Below are 16,099 nucleotides of genomic sequence, written 5' to 3' on the forward strand. Positions count from 1 at the left end.
CAACAAATGGACACTTTTCCTTTTATAAATGCCTGGTATTCATCATCAAGTCAATCAACTGATACATGGCTAATTTAAAAAAGAAAGATATAGCTGTTTTCACCTTAATACCTCTGGCTAAGTCATCCACAAAAACATTATCAGAGAGGTAGTATTTGGACTGGTTTGCTTGAGTCCTTCATAGAAGCATTTTTTAAACAATATTTTATAGCCATGGCTTGCATTGAGAGACATTATAAGAAGCAGTAATATATATTGTGTTTATTTGGGGGAGGCCACTGCAGATATTCACTACCACATTGCATAAGTTCCCCTTTGTGAGGAACTCATGGGAGAAATTTCTTTCAAGTCTCAGTACCAGGAAAAACCTCTGCTTATCTTAAGCAATTGAACTGTTTTTTACATGAATACTCTGAATCTCAAACCTATCACATTTCCACAATGCCTTGTCTACTACGAGGAATTTTAAAGCCTAATTTGTGCCTATGTCCAACAAATGTGCAAGACCATACAGTATGAATTTCTATCCTAAGCAAAGGCTTCATCTTCCTATATTATCCTTACTTCCCTGTAGCTTTGATTTTTATATCTAGTTTTCTGCTAACACTACGGTATTATTTATACAAATCATCTCGAATCCTTTTTTTGGATTGGAACAGGGTCTATAATGACAAAGTAACAGTCTCCTTCACTAATTCCACCCTCTGCCTATTCCTTGGATGATTATATACTCTAGCTTCTACTTCTTTTTGCTCTATACATTTCCCTTGGAATTTCATCTATTTCTATGATTTCAAATGCCAATGAAGCCCAAATCTATACCTTCAGTCCCTACCTTCTCTTAAGACCCATCTTTGAATATAAAGAGAATTGCATTCTAAGTTTTGTGTGTGTGTTTTTAATTAAAATATAAAAATAGAAGTGATGTCAGCAAAATGGCAGAATAAAACATTGCTTGTGCATATCAGTCCATCAACAATAATAATGTGGCCTCCATCCAGGGACAAAAGGTTGTGGGAGCTTTGGGATCCAGGTAGGAGACTGTGAAACCCTGGTACAGTCCCAGACTGAGGAGAGCCATTTTGAGAAGGCAAGCTCGCATCCTGGTGGCTAACTCACTGACTACGGTCCTGGCTAGAGACCTAGAAACAGCTCTGTATCCCAGAGAACTCAGCTACAGTCCCATTTGGCTTTGGTCTGTCACTAGCACCATACATCAAGGGACCTGGGAGGAGTCATACCCACCCATGTGTCAGGTAATAAGCATACAGACCCTAGTCCTGGCTGCAGACCCTGAAGTGGCCCACGAACTGACTCCAGCCCCTTGTGGCCACAGTCTGGGAGCCCCTAGAGGTGAGCCTGCAAACTCATCAGACTGTAGATTCTGAAAGGGTCCTGTAACTGGGCTCCAGCCCAACCCAGCCACAGTTACTGGAGTCTTGCTGGCATAGGGACCCAGCAGGAGACACTCCTGCCTCTGCCCCTGAAAATCCTAAAAAGGCCTATACTTGGTTCCAGCCCCTAACAGTTATGGTTTGTCAGCAGTACTGAGGGTTCAGGGTTCCAGCAGGAGATACTACCATCTGCACCCCCACAGATCCTGCAGGATCCTATCCTTGGCTCTAGGCCCCTCACTGCTGAGGGCCCCCAGCAGACCTTCTGGTCCAAGGACCTTGAAGGAGATACTCCTATATCTACCCCTGGAGATCTCAAAAAGGCCCTATTTTTGGCTCCAGCCCCTCCAGCTGCTGTTAGGGATCAGCCCAGCCTGCCCAGGGACCTGGTGGGAGATATTCTTATCTGTGCCTCCAGAGCCAGGACTGCAGGCCTCAATCTTGATTGTGGAACTTGAAACAGCCCTCAGGCTCAATTCAAGCCCCTCTCAGCCACAGTCCAGGGCCAGTGCTGACCACCCATGGACCCATCCAGTGACCAGGCAGAAGCCCCTCCAGGGACCCGATGGGAGCCACACCTGTCCACACACTTGGTAAGAGGCCTGTTAACTGAGGACTCAACTATGGAACCCTTGTCTGCTTGTCCCAGTGCTATCCTACTAACCAAGGTACTAGACACAGTCTCATCTACCCAGGGACCAGACAGGATTCATACCTGCCTGAGCCGCTGGTTACAAGCACACGAACTGTGGATCCCACTGCAGACCCAGCAACAGCCTCAAAACCAGCTTCAACCTAGCATGACGGCAATTCGAGAGGTAATTCCACCAGCCCAGGAAACCAACAGGAGAAGGTCTTTACCTGCCAAAATCAGTCTTTAAAGACTGGAAGAGGTGTTTGTTCATTCAAGTGCACAGACATCAATGCAAGTCTACACAGATCATGAAGAATCAGGCAAACAGGACAGCATCAAAGAAAAGTAATAGTTTCAGTAACTGACCACAAAGAAATGGAGCTCTACAATTTGCCTTAGAAAGAATTCAAAATAATCATCTTAAAGAAACTCAATAAAAGGAAGACAACTCAGACAACTAAAGAAAATCAGGAAAACAATGCATGAACAAGATGAGAAGTTTAACTAAAAAAAAAAAGAAACCATAGAAAAGAACCAAACAGAAATCCTGGAGCTGAAGAATACAATGATAGAACTGAAAAATTCAATAAAAAGCATCAACAACAGACTTGATTATGCAAAAGACAGATGCAGTAAACTCAAATACAGTTCATTTGAAATTAGCCAGTTGGAGGAACAAAAAGAAAAAGAATGAAAAAGAGTGAAGAAAATCTCCATGAATTCTGGAACATTGCTACATGAGTGAACATTCACATCATGGAAGTCCCAGAAGGAGAAGAGTGAGAGAAAGAGGCAGAAAACTTATTTAAAGAATAATAGCTGAAAACTTCCCAAATCTTGGGAAAGAGATGGGCATCCAGGTACAGAAAGCTCTAATGACTCCACGCAAGATCAACCCAAAGATTACTCCAAGACACATTATAATCCAAATGTTAAAAGTCGAAGATGAAGAGAAAATTTTGAGCACCAAGAGAAAAATGACTCATCACAATAAGGGAACACCCATAACATTATCAGATTTCCCTGCAGAAACCTTGCAGGCCAGGAGAGAACAGGATCATACATTCAAAGTGCTTAAAGAAAAAACTGCCAACCAAGAATACTATACCCAGCAAAACTGTCCTTGAGAGATAAGGACATTCCCAGACAAAAGCTAAGGGAGCTCATCACCACTAGATCTGCCTCAAAAGAAATATTAAAGGGAGTTTTTCAATTTGAAAGGAAAGAATGCTAAGTAACAACACAAAAACATATAAAAGTAAACAATTCAATGGTAAAGGTGAATATATAGTCAAATCCAGAATACCATAATACTGTAATGATACTGTGTTATTCACTTTTATCTTTAATATAAAAGTTTAAAAACAATAATATAAAAAATGATAGATGTAAACCACTTTTATCTCTAGTATTAAAGTATAAAAACAATAATATAAAGAATAACTATAGCAACAATAATTTTTTAATGGATGCACAATATAAAAAGATGCAAAGTATGACATCAACAGCATACAAGGTAGGGTGAGGAGAAATAAAAGTGTAGAGTTTTTATATGCAATTGAAGGTAAGCTGTTATCAGCTTAAAACAGTCTGTTACATCTGTACAATATTATATGTAAGCCTCATGGTAACTATGAAAAAAAAACCTATAGTAGATCCACAAAAGATGAAGAGAAAGGAATCAAAGCATAGCACTACAAAAAATAAGTCTCAAAGGAAGACAGCAACAGAGAAAGAAAGGAACTAAAAAAGAAAATGAGAAAACAACTAAAATGGCAATAATAAGTCCTTAGCTATCAATGATTACTTTAAATGTAAACAGACTAAATTCAAAAGACATAGAGTGGCTGAATGGATTAAAAAAACAAAATCCAACAATATGCTGCTTACAAGAAATTCACTTTAGCTTTAAGGATACACATTGGCTGAATATGATGGGATGGAAAAAGAAGTTCCATGCAAATGGTAACAAAAAGAGAGCAGAAGTGGTTATACTTATATCAGATAAAAGAGCCTTTCAGTCAAAATCAGTCACAAGAGACCAAGAAGGTCACTATATAATGATAAAGAGGTCAAATCACTGAGAGGATATAACAATTGCAAATATATATGTACCAAACACTGGAGAACCTAAATATTTTAAGCAAATATTAACAGAATTGAAGGGAGAAATAGAAGACAATACAATAATGGTAGAGGACTTCAATACCCTACTTTCAACATGGGAAAGATCATCCAGACAGAAATTAATAAGGAAATAATTAACTGGAATAACACTATAAACCAATGGACTTAAGAGACATATACAGGACATTCCATCTAACAACGGCAGTATACACATTCTTCTAAAGTACACATGGAATATTCTCCAGGATAGATCATATATTGGGCAACAGATCAAGGCTTAACTAATTTATGAAGATTGAAATTATAGTAAGATCTGTTCTGGCCACAATGATATAAAACTAGAAATTTATAGCAGGAGGAAAATGGAAAATCTCACAAATACATAGGAATTAAACAACACATTACTGAATAACATTGCATCAAAGGAGAAATCAAAACATATCTTGAGACAAATGAAAATGAAAACACAATATACCAAAACTTATGGGATGCAGCAAAAGAAGTTCTGAGAGGGAGATTTATAGCAATAAATGCCTACATTAAAAAAAAAAGAAAGATCTCAAATAAACAACTTAATTTTACACCTCAAGGAATTAGAAAAAGAACAATGTAAGCTGAAAATTAGCAGAAGGAAAGAAATAACAAAGATTACAGTAGAAATAAATATAGAGACAAGAAAGACAATAGAAACAACAATTAATGAAATAAAGAGTTGGGTTTTTTTAAAGATAAATAAAATTTGCTCAACTAACCAAGGAAAAAAAAGAGGATTCAAAAAAATTATAAATGAAAGAGGAAATATTACAACTGATACCACAGAAATACAAAGGATCATAAGAGGTTAGTTACTATGAACAATCATGACTGCAAATTAGATAACCTAGAAGAAATGGATAAATTTCTAGAAATATACAACCTACTAAGACTGAATCATGAAGAAATAGAAAATCTGAAAAGATCAATTACTAGTAAGAAGATTGCAGCAGTAATTAAAAAACTCTTAACAAAGAAAAGCCCAGGACCAGATGGTTTCACTAATAAATTGTACCAAACATTTAAAGAAGAATTAATACGGATTCTTCCCAAATTCTCCCAAAAAACTGAAGAGGAAGGAACACTTTTCAACTCATTTTACGAGGCCAGCATTACCCTGACATCAAAGTCAGATAAGGACACTAGAGAAAAGAAAAGTCAGAAAAGGACGCTAAGAAAAGAAAACTACAGACCAATATCCCTGATGAATATAGATGCAAAAATTCTCAACAAAATACTAGCAAACAGAATTCAACAGCACATTAAAAGGCTCATACACCATAACCAAGTTGGATTTATCCTTGGAGTGCAAGGATGGTTCAACATACACAAATCAATAAACACGATATACCACACTAACAGAATGAAGGATAAAAATGATATGATCCTCTCAATAGATGTAGAAAAAGCATTTGGCAAAATTCGACACCCTTTCATGATAAAAATTCTCAACAAATTGGGTATAGAAAGAACATACCTCAATGTAATAAAGGCCATATATGACAAGCCCACAACTAACATCCTACTCAATGATGAAAAGCTGAAAACTTTTCCTCTACAATCAGGAAAGACAAGGGTTCCACTCTCACTACTCCTATGCAACATAGTACTAAAAGTCTTAGTTAGAGCAATTAGGCAGGAAAAAGGAATAAAAGGCATCCAAATTAAAAAAAGAAGTAAAATGGTGTCTGTTTGCAAACGACATAATCTTATATATAGAAAACTCTAGGATTTCACCAAAAAACTATTAGAACTAATCAACAAATTCACTAAAGTTTTAGGATACAAAACCAACATACAAAAATCAGGTGCATTTCTATACACTAACAATGAACCATCTGAAAAAGAAATAAAGAAAACAATCCCATTTACAATAGCAGCAAAAACAATAAAATATTTAGGAATGAATTTAAGGAACTCATACAATCCAATAGCAAAAAGATAATAATCTAAGTTTAAATGGACAGAGGACCTGAATAGACCTTTTCCCAAAGAAGACATACAGATGGTCAAAAATCAAGTGAAAAGATGCTCAACATCACTAATCATCAGAGATATGCAAGTCAAAATCACAATGAGTTATCACCTCACACCTGCTAGAACGGCTGTTATCAAAAAGACAAAAGATAAGTGTTGGCAAGGATGTGGAGAAAAGAGAACCGTTGTGCACTGGTGGTAGGAATGTAAATTTGTACAGCCACTACAGAAAACAGTATGGAAATATCTCAAAAAATTAAAAATAGAATGACCATATGATCCATCAATCTCATTTCTGGGCATATATTCGAAGGAAATCACATCACAATCTCAAAGAGATATTTGCTCCCCCATGTTCATTGAAGCATTATTAACAATAGCCAAGACATGGAAACAATCTAAGTGCCCAACAACAAATGAATGGATAATGAAAATGTGGTGTAAATATAAACAATGGAATATGAGTCACAAAAAAAGAATGAAATCCTACCATTTGTGACAACATGGATGGATCTTGAGAGTATTATGCTAAGTGAATAAGTCAGACAGAGAAAGATAAATACCATATGATCTCACTTACATGTAAAATCTAAAAAAAACCAATTTCATGGAAATAGAGAGTAGAACAGTGGTTGCCAGGGGCTGGGGAGTGGAGGAAAGAGGAGATGTTGATCAAAGGCCACAAACTTCCAGTTATAAAGTGAATAAGTTCTGGGGATCTAATATACAGCATGGTGAATATAATATTGTATCATATACTTGAAAGTTGCTAAGAGGCTAAACCTTAAATGTTCTCACTACAAAAAAAATAGAAGTTATGTGAGGTGATAGATGTGTTACTTAACCCTTATTGTGGTAATAATTTCACAATATATACACGTATCAAATCATCCTGTTGTACACCAAACTTAAACACTGTTATTTGCCAATTATATCTCAATAAAGCTGGGGGGAAAGTAGTAAAAAATAAATAAATAAAAATACAATAAAAAATAAAAGTAGATACTGCTCTTGTCCAATTACGTTAAAAATAAAAACATTTCAATTTTTTAAATTAAGTGAAATTATAATGTTATATTATGTGTTCAAAGTCCTTCCCCTTCTTTCATTATATTCACTTGTTTATTTTATATTCGTTTATATATTTATTCATTATATTATGTTTATTCCCCAAGACCAGGTGATTTTACACATAATAAAACAAACCAAAGATAGGTATTTCTCCATCAGGATATAATACCTCACTAAATTTGCACTCTGAAAAACAGAAGTTTAATATAAAACAACCTTCAAAAGTCAATAATCAAAATTTTTCATAAGGTAATTCTACAGCTAATTGTTCCCCTAGAAGTTTGTCTATAACAATTAAGTCATGAAGACTATTAATTTAAGTACTCTGCTATAATAATTGCTACTAATAAACAGTTTCTATCTAAGGACATATCTAAACACATCCAGGGTTCGCTGGAGCTGTATAACAAATAAGTAGGCCTCCAACAGCACCCAAAGAGTCCAAAACACTTGGATTTACTTTAAAAAGCAAAAGCAAAAAACAAAAACACTCCCTCAGTGTACAAAATTTCTACATTTTTCAATTAACATTTTTATAAAGCATATCCTATTAATACTAACTTATAGAATTGATAAGTTTAAATTAATATATGTACTGTACTTGTCTTTTTCAACAGTTTCTTGATAAATAGTAAATTGGTCCTGCACATAGTCTTCATGTTTATGAAAAACATCACATGTTGGCTTCCAGCTACAGAAAAAAAAATATTGTAATTAGCATCTCAGAATGATAAACAAATTCTAAGAGATAAAAATGAATGTAACCATTTAAAGATAAACACATCTTTCTCTTCCTGGAGTAAACAAGCTTACATCAAGAAAAATATTCCCATCTCCCATCACTACCACTACCACCATTCACGCAATCATACATATGCTCAAATATCAATATCCATGAATTCTTGCATAAAACCTGCTTTGGAATCATGATTAGGAAAGAAATAAATGTGGCATGGCTGGACTGTGCATTGCTATGGCATTTCTAGACTATACTCTGCAACACTCCAACATCAGGCTTTCTTTCTCATCTTACTTCTAAGATCTTGGCTAAGAAATTCTTTTGGAGTAAGCATTCAAAGAGTTAGGATAAAGGTAAAGAGAGGCTTTTTTCTCCTTTGAAACTTAGAAAGTTAGGTTGTTATACCGTCCTGAACTAAAAGAAAGAAACTAGGCCAAAATGAATTATAAAATCAGATAGTAAAAATAAAACGAAGATTCATCTTATACATTTTTCATTTTATGACTCTAAGAATGTTACCAATGTAAGAAATCTAAAGTTAGCATACACCATGGCAGCTTCCATTCTAAATATTGTTCAAATATTTCCTCTAGCCCTTTCTAATCTTTTTAACTTTTTCAGATTCAAAAAGTATGCATGCCCATTTTGGAAGCACAGAAAAGTATACGTAAGAAAATAACTATCATCCATATTCTCAACACTAAACAATAATTACTATTGTTTTAATAAATTATTTCCAGATTTTACTATAAGTATATACTTTAACATCTTTGAGATCATATTCACATATAACAATATAGCCTCCTTTATCACTTGCTTTTAAATTATACACGTTTTCCTTGTCACTAAGAATTCATTGTAAAGGTTTTAATAAATACATTATGTTCCATAATTTATCTAACCATACTCATATTCTTGGCCTCTTTTTTGTTTTGCTGATTTTTGCTGAGGAAGATTCGCTTGAGCTAACATCTGTTGCCAGTCTTCCTTTTTGTATGTGAGCCCTTGCCACAGCATGGTTACTGACAGATGAGTGGCATAGGCCCACGCCTGGGAACCAGGCCTGGGCCGCCAAAGTGGAGTGCACCAAACTCAACCACTAGGCCACTGGGGCTGGCCCTATTCTTGGCCATTTTTGTTTAAACTAAGTTTCTCTATTGTAAACAGAACTTAAATATTTGTCTAATCTAATCGTTGCCTTAGAAAATATTCCCCAAAAATGGAATTGTAAGGTCAAAGGTTATACATACATATATTCCGAGTATTAAAAAATTCCATAAGTAATACATGTTCACTGAAAAGATATTCACTGTAAGCATTTTGATATACATATTTCTAGACTTTTTCTAATTATATATAAATATACAATTACTAAATTGGGCTCATACTATGAATGTTGTTTTATTGCTTTGTTCAATTTGTAATATATTGTTAACATCTTTCCATGTCAATAAATATAGACATATCATAATTTTATTGGCTGCCTACTGTTTATTCATACTGATACACCAAAATTCATTTAACCAATCACCTAATGTTGAACATTAGAGATGCTGCCAGTGTTTTCCTATCAGAAAAAAAAGGCTGAAACAAATACCTTATTGTACATTACATCTTTGAGAGAATGCCTAATTATTTCCTTAGGAAAAATTATCAGAAATGAAACCATTTAATCAAAAGTCATGCTTATTTTTTATAACTTTTTAAAAACTATACTGACATGTCATCCAAAAAGTCTACACCACTGTATATTCCTACAGCGTATGAGAGAGGTAATTTTCTTACTCCCTGGACAACACTGAGTATTATCTTAATTTAAATTTTTGCAAAACTTAAAGGCAAAAAAACAGCATTTTATTATTGCTTTAATTTGGGTGTCTGATTTTAAGATTGAGCATTGGTTTACATGTTTATTAGACATACATCTCTTCATTTTGGTATCTACCTGTTTACTGTCTTTGCTCATTTTTCTAATGGGGCTTTTGTTTTTTCTTATTAATTTCCACCAGTACTTTATATTTTTAAAAGTTAGCCCTTATTTGACATTTTTCCTACCTTATCATTTTGCCTTTTATATCATTTTGGGATGTTTTTCTGTTTAGTTTGTATATAGCCGTGTTTATCCAGTTTCCTATGTGGTTTCTACCTTTGGTGACATACTTAGGCCTTCTCCTCTCAAAAATTATATAGTCACCTATATTTTCCTCTAGTACTTTCATAAATCCATATTTCTCATTTAAATCTCTTAATCAGCATGCTGAAATCATGAACTAGAGTTATTCGTGGTATTAAAATGAACAGATCCTACTAACCGTCCTCAGAACCCAGCAGAGATTAAGCTTGTATAAAGTACAGTGCATTTGGACAAAGCAGGTTCTAAGTGGAAACCATCAGTACTTTTCCAGGACCCAATGCAGCTAATTGAGAGAAACCACTAGTAAAACCTACTACAATAAAATCTAAATGAAAATAAAAGGAAAAGTTCAACAATATATAGTTTTTTGTTGATCAGATTCCCAAAACATGCAAACATTGATAACTCCATTGTCGGCAAGGGTGTGAGGGAATAGGAACACACACTGTTGGTGGGACTATAAATTGGTATGCTCTTCTTGGAGAGCAGTTTGGCATTATCTATCAAATGTTTAAACGTGCATACTCTTTGATCTAGCAATTTCACTTCTAGGAGTTCATTCTGTAGCAACAGGTCTATAAATGTGGAAGGATTACCTGTACATGTTGCTTATAACAGGGAAAAACTGGAAACAACCTAAATGTCTGTTAATAAGAGCAAAGTTAAATAACTTACGATACATCAACAGAATAAAATACTATGGAGCTGTTAAAAGAGAATGAAATCTATACATAATCATTATACATGCAGTATCATTTACATTGTATATTGTTAAATTAAAAAAACAATTTGAAGAATAAGTATGGTATGATCCCACTTTGGTAAAAAGGAAAGATAGCTATGTAAATAGATGTGTATATAAGTATATGTAATAATGGTGTTGAATATTCATTGAAAAAGTTCTGAAACGGTACAACCATTAAGAGTGATCACCTCTAAGGAAGAAGACAGGGTGGGGATGGGGATTGCAGTCAGGGAAAAGCTTTTTACTCCATATATTTGTATAGTTTTTAAACTTTTATACTAGGTATGTGCTACTTTTATAAAATTTTTAAACCAGTATAAAAAAGGTAATGGGGAAAAGCCAAAAAGGCTTACTAAAATTTAGAGTAAAAAAATATTTTGAAACAAGTATGATTCTAAAGTATAGTACTAAATACAAAGACAATGGTCCACATAAAATTAAGTATAGAAAACTGCCACGTTTTATTTTTCTAAGTATCTGTAATATACAATAAAGTTACATTAACAAGTCTTTGTTTCAAAATGTGTTTGTTTTATAACAGATTTAACCAGCAGAATCCAGAAGCTGAAGCCATGTTGAAAGAATTCGTAACATATTGAAAACTTTTATTTTGAAAAGCTACTAATTTTAGGTTAGATTCCCCAAACAAAAATAAGATCTTGAAAATACGAAGACAGAAATTATTTCAAATTTATCTATTTAGTAGGAATTTTATATACTGAGTCCAGATTATTCAAAATTATGTATTTAGACTAATTGGATCTGAATTAGATCATACAGTACTCACTTCTATCTTTCTTTTGAACCTCTCAGGATCCCTTTCCACAGTGGCACGTAACACGGCAACTGAAGATCTGATTCATCATTTTTCTAATACAAAATTCTACTTTAAAGCAACAGTGTCTTCAACTATAAACTCAGAAACCTTGAATAAAAGAATCTAGTGACAATTACCGAAAGCTCATTTCTTTCAAATACTTACTTACTACAGTTGTCTTTGATCTCCTTACTATGTTTACAGTAATGACCAATCTCTTCATCTGTTGTATTTATAGTTTCATGTATCTTACAAATAGTTGCTTTGTTTTCCTTAATATCTTCAACACATTCTGGAAAGAAGAAATATTTATTTTCTTCAGGTAGAAATCATAATTTGTAACTATGTAATATGTAATATACTTTGCCATTTCACTCATAATATTATTTTTCAGAATTATTATTCCTGAAAATGTGGCTTCCATCAATCCCGGCTCCTGACCTCTGGGGATTTCTAAAAAGATTTAAAATTTTTATTCAAATGTTTGAAATAATCTGCGTAATTTGAGAAAAATAACATTCTCAATTGCACTTAAGAGGTCATTTCTGCTTAAAGCAAAATTCTTCAACATAAAATAATTAAATGCTGAACACAAAAATTGATTATTGAAAAACTACAGATAGGGTAAATAGCTCATTATTAGTCACTGGATAGAACTGGCACAGAAGTTATAACACCAACGATAAGTTGCCCTAAACAAGGCAACTGCATATTATCTTATAGGCCATAAATAATTTAAAAACTAAAATACCTTTATCATGCAAAACTACTTACTATTAATTCGCTGAATCATATCTTCTTTAGTACTTATATCTTGCTCATACTGGAAAACTAAAATAATTCTTTTGTGACTTCATTGTTAAAATGTCAAGTGATAATACAAATAGTTATCTATTTCTTTATTTTCTTTTCATACCTACCAAATTCTAGCAAAAGTCTGTCCAAACTGACAAATAGGTTGTCATCCATCTTGGATACTATGTTTAAAAAAAAAAATTATAAGGAAGGATTTTCTGAAGTTGTACGCACAGCAGCTACTATTCACCACCCACCCTGTGAACCCGGTGCCGCTGCAAACGCACGTGGGCGGGGCCAGGAGGGGGGAGGGGGAGAGGGGGAGGGGGACCAGGGGTACGGGGAGGGGGAGGGGGAGCGGCAGGGGGAGGGGGGAGCGGCAGGGGGAGGGGGGAGGGAAGGCGGGAGAGGGAGGGGCACCGGGAGGGGGAGGGGAGCCGGGAGGGGGAGGGGAGCCGGGAGGGGGAGGCCCTCCGGCGCGGGCCAGCGGTCCCCACTTAAACTCGTCGCGGCCCGGCTGAGACTGGGGGCGGGGACGTGGTGTTGCAATGTTACCGCGTAGTCCGGGCTCCACAGACGCCCAGATTTCCCAAGAGGATCTGCCCTTCAAAATGAAGACCACTCGGAATGGTCCTTTCTCGGCGTAGCAAGATTGTAAAGAAAGTCCTACCCCCACAGCGAGGTAAACCCTACAGGGACAGCGCAGCTGTACACTTAGGAGTTCACCGCCAAACATCCAGACAGCGGAGTTTTCACAGGACCGCCCGGTCGCGGAGCGCTCGCCGCCGCGGGTTCGAGGCGGGGCCTTCCCGCGCACTCTGAAGCGGGCAGCTCGCTCGCGGACGACACTCCACAGCTACTCGCGTCCCCTCGCCCGAGCCCGCCCCCAACACCCCAGCCGCGCGACGGCGGCGCCCACAGCTTCGGGGGACCGCGTGGCCGACGACGAGGCCACGCGCCGGGAAGCGCCCAGAACGCGCGACCTGCGGCCGTCCTCCATAGGGACACGGCCGGCTGGCCCCCAGCCCCTCACAGCCCCTGCCCAGGGAGCAACCGCCACACGCAGCTCCCTGTCCCACCTCACCGCCCCTCTGGGACTCGGACGGCCACGCCCTGCCCTCCCAGGCTCCCTCCACTCGGTGTCCCGACCTCAGGGGACGCGACTACAGGTCCCGACCCTGACCGGCCCGACGCCCCCTCGGCCACGCGACGCCCGCGGCGGGAGCGGCAGATCACGCGGAGAGCGAGATCTAACTCCCCGCGAGACCAGCCGTGCGGGGACCGCCCCTTCCCGCCGGGAAGCCGGCACCGCTCCTCGCGACCCCGAGCGGGCCCTGGAGGCACAGCACGGCCCCGACGGGAGGAGCGAGCCTCGCCAGTGCTCTCCCGTTGTGTCGAAGACAAGTGTTTTTTGACTATTCATTCCTCTTGTAACGTAAGAGTTTAAAAAGTATTTTGGAGAACAGCAATAAAATTAATATTAACTTGAACGTCGTAGTAAAAAGCACTCGCGTCAATCACCAAAATTCAATTTTGCCTTCAGCATTTTTCAAAACTTGTTCTAGTTCTCCTACTTTTCCTACCTGCCTTCCTGATTTTGGCTTCTACTTCTTTCCCTCTCACCATCAGTACCCAAGTATGGATTCGTATCAAAGCTTTTTCTTTAACTCTACCCTTCTCTATACTCTTTTCTTCGGATATTACATCCATAATGACTTCAGTTATGACTTCTGCATTTAAAACTCCCAAATCCATATTTACAGTCCTATCCTATTATCTGAGAGTTATCCAAATATTTATATTTACATGCTTTTCATCAACCTGGGTTCAATCTGATCCAAATGCAAAATTATCTCTTCCTCTTCCTCTAACATACCTGTCTCAGTGACAAATAATTCTCCCAAAATAAATACACGAAAAGTTGGTATCTTATATGACTCATTACTCCCTTCATCTCTTATAACTAATTATTCACAAAGTCTTGTTGATTTTTTTCTTTGATACATCCCTTGTATACATCCAATCAACTCTATAAACAGTCTTTTAGTCAGATACAAATTCAACTTCTGGTTCTGTCATTTGTTAAGTCAAAACTTTGAGCAAATTTCTAACCTAAGCTTCAATCTCCTCAAACGTAAAGTGAGAATCAACATCATCTTGGCTTCTAAGATACAGTATTTACCTGATTTTTCTCCTCTCTCTAATAATTTATATCTCCTCTTTCAAGTTCATCTTCTTCTACTTAGTTATTAAATGTTATAAATTTCTTAGGCTGAATCCTAGCCTTTTTCTCATTTTGTCTTCCAACTTTAAGTAATCTCATTCCTGTCCACAGCTTCCAATACAATCAGTATACAGATAACTCATAAATGTATATCTCTAGCCCAGACTTCTCATATCAATCCAAGTCCTTAGTGGGAAACAGCAGAAGTTGATTCTGGCTGATTTAAGAAAAAAGTCAGATTTGTTAAAAGGATACTGCTATTACAAAATCCCCAGGCTCAGAGGCAACAGAGCAAGGAGCAATGCCCAAACTTATATCATAGAACTGGTGGTCAAAGCACCATACCCACAACCAAGAGCTGCAGCTCACACTACTACCACCAGCATGAAATGCTTCGGTTACCACCACTACCACAACTGCTCTACAGATTTGATCTTATGTTAACTGCCACTACTGCCAGAGGGGATTCTTCCTAGACACTTCCTTGTGTCACTTGTTCCCTACTCAAATTTTTGGATGGGCACATTTGATTGGAGAAGTGTGGTCATATGTTCCATCTATTCTTCCTCTCAGACTGCTAAGGTAGGAAATTCTCCAAACACAGGAAGTGGATTTAAGTGCTGGGAAGTCAAAAATAATAGCAACTTTCCATGATACATATCCTCTGAGTTCCAGACCCACCTATCTAATTGCCTCCATGATAAGCCAAATACAACTCATGCTTTTCCCCCACTAATGCTGGGCCTTTTTCATTATCTCTTTTTTCATTAATGGGACCAGAATCCATTTGTACATACCAGAAACCTAGGCATCATCCTTGACAATCTTCCTCTCCTGTCATCTCCCATATCTAATCCATCACACGCCTTACCAATTTTACCTCTTAAATATCTATCAAATCCACCTTTTTCTTTCCATCTCCATTGCCACCATCTTAGTCCAAGTTACCATCATTCTCTCACCTAAATTGTTGTAATAGCTTCCAAACTGGTTTTGCTGCATATCTATTCTGGCCCTCTTGTCCCTTCTCCATCCATCCTTCAATAGAGTGATTCTTAAATGCAAATTTAATATTCTCTCTCCCTCCCTCTCTCTCTCTCTCTCTCTCTCTCTCTCTCTCTCTCTCTCTCACACACACACACACACACAGTACAACACTCTAATGGCTTCCTATTGTTCTGAGAATAAAGGACAAAATTCTTACTCTGCTTCTTCATATTATACCAACTCTATCCTCCCTGCAATCCAGCCTTACAGACCTTCTTTCCATTCTTAACATGCCGTTTCCATCACAGAGATGTTGTTTGCTGGCTCCTCAGCCTGGAATGCTCTTATCCTTCTTCCTTTAATAACCTCCTGCTCCTTCTTCAAACCCAACCTCAAGTATCACAGCGTCAGCAATGCCCACT

General features: G+C 37.2%; 1 protein-coding gene across 6 annotated transcripts in view; it reads right to left on the reverse strand.

The window, feature by feature from the left end:
- Positions 1–13,854, reverse strand: part of C25H14orf39 (chromosome 25 C14orf39 homolog) — a 44,834-nt gene extending 30,980 nt beyond the window's left edge. For 2 of the 6 annotated variants that reach the window (XM_070592872.1, XM_070592871.1), the window contains exons 1-5: positions 13,022–13,674; positions 12,592–12,648; positions 12,446–12,502; positions 11,837–11,963; positions 7,838–7,927 (exon numbers count right to left, since the gene is read on the reverse strand). In XM_070592872.1, the coding sequence (XP_070448973.1) occupies positions 7,838–7,927; positions 11,837–11,963; positions 12,446–12,502; positions 12,592–12,648; positions 13,022–13,202 (512 nt within the window). In that variant the 5' untranslated portion in view covers positions 13,203–13,674. Of the gene's footprint in view, positions 1–7,837; positions 7,928–11,836; positions 11,964–12,445; positions 12,514–12,591; positions 12,649–13,021 lie in introns of all 6 variants that reach the window. The other 4 variants (XM_070592874.1, XM_070592873.1, XM_070592876.1 and 1 more) reach the window with 4 other exon arrangements.
- Positions 13,855–16,099: the final 2,245 nt, after the last annotated feature.

This window comes from Equus przewalskii, chromosome 25 (genome assembly GCF_037783145.1).
Source record: "Equus przewalskii isolate Varuska chromosome 25, EquPr2, whole genome shotgun sequence".
Classification (NCBI taxonomy): domain Eukaryota; kingdom Metazoa; phylum Chordata; class Mammalia; order Perissodactyla; family Equidae; genus Equus; species Equus przewalskii.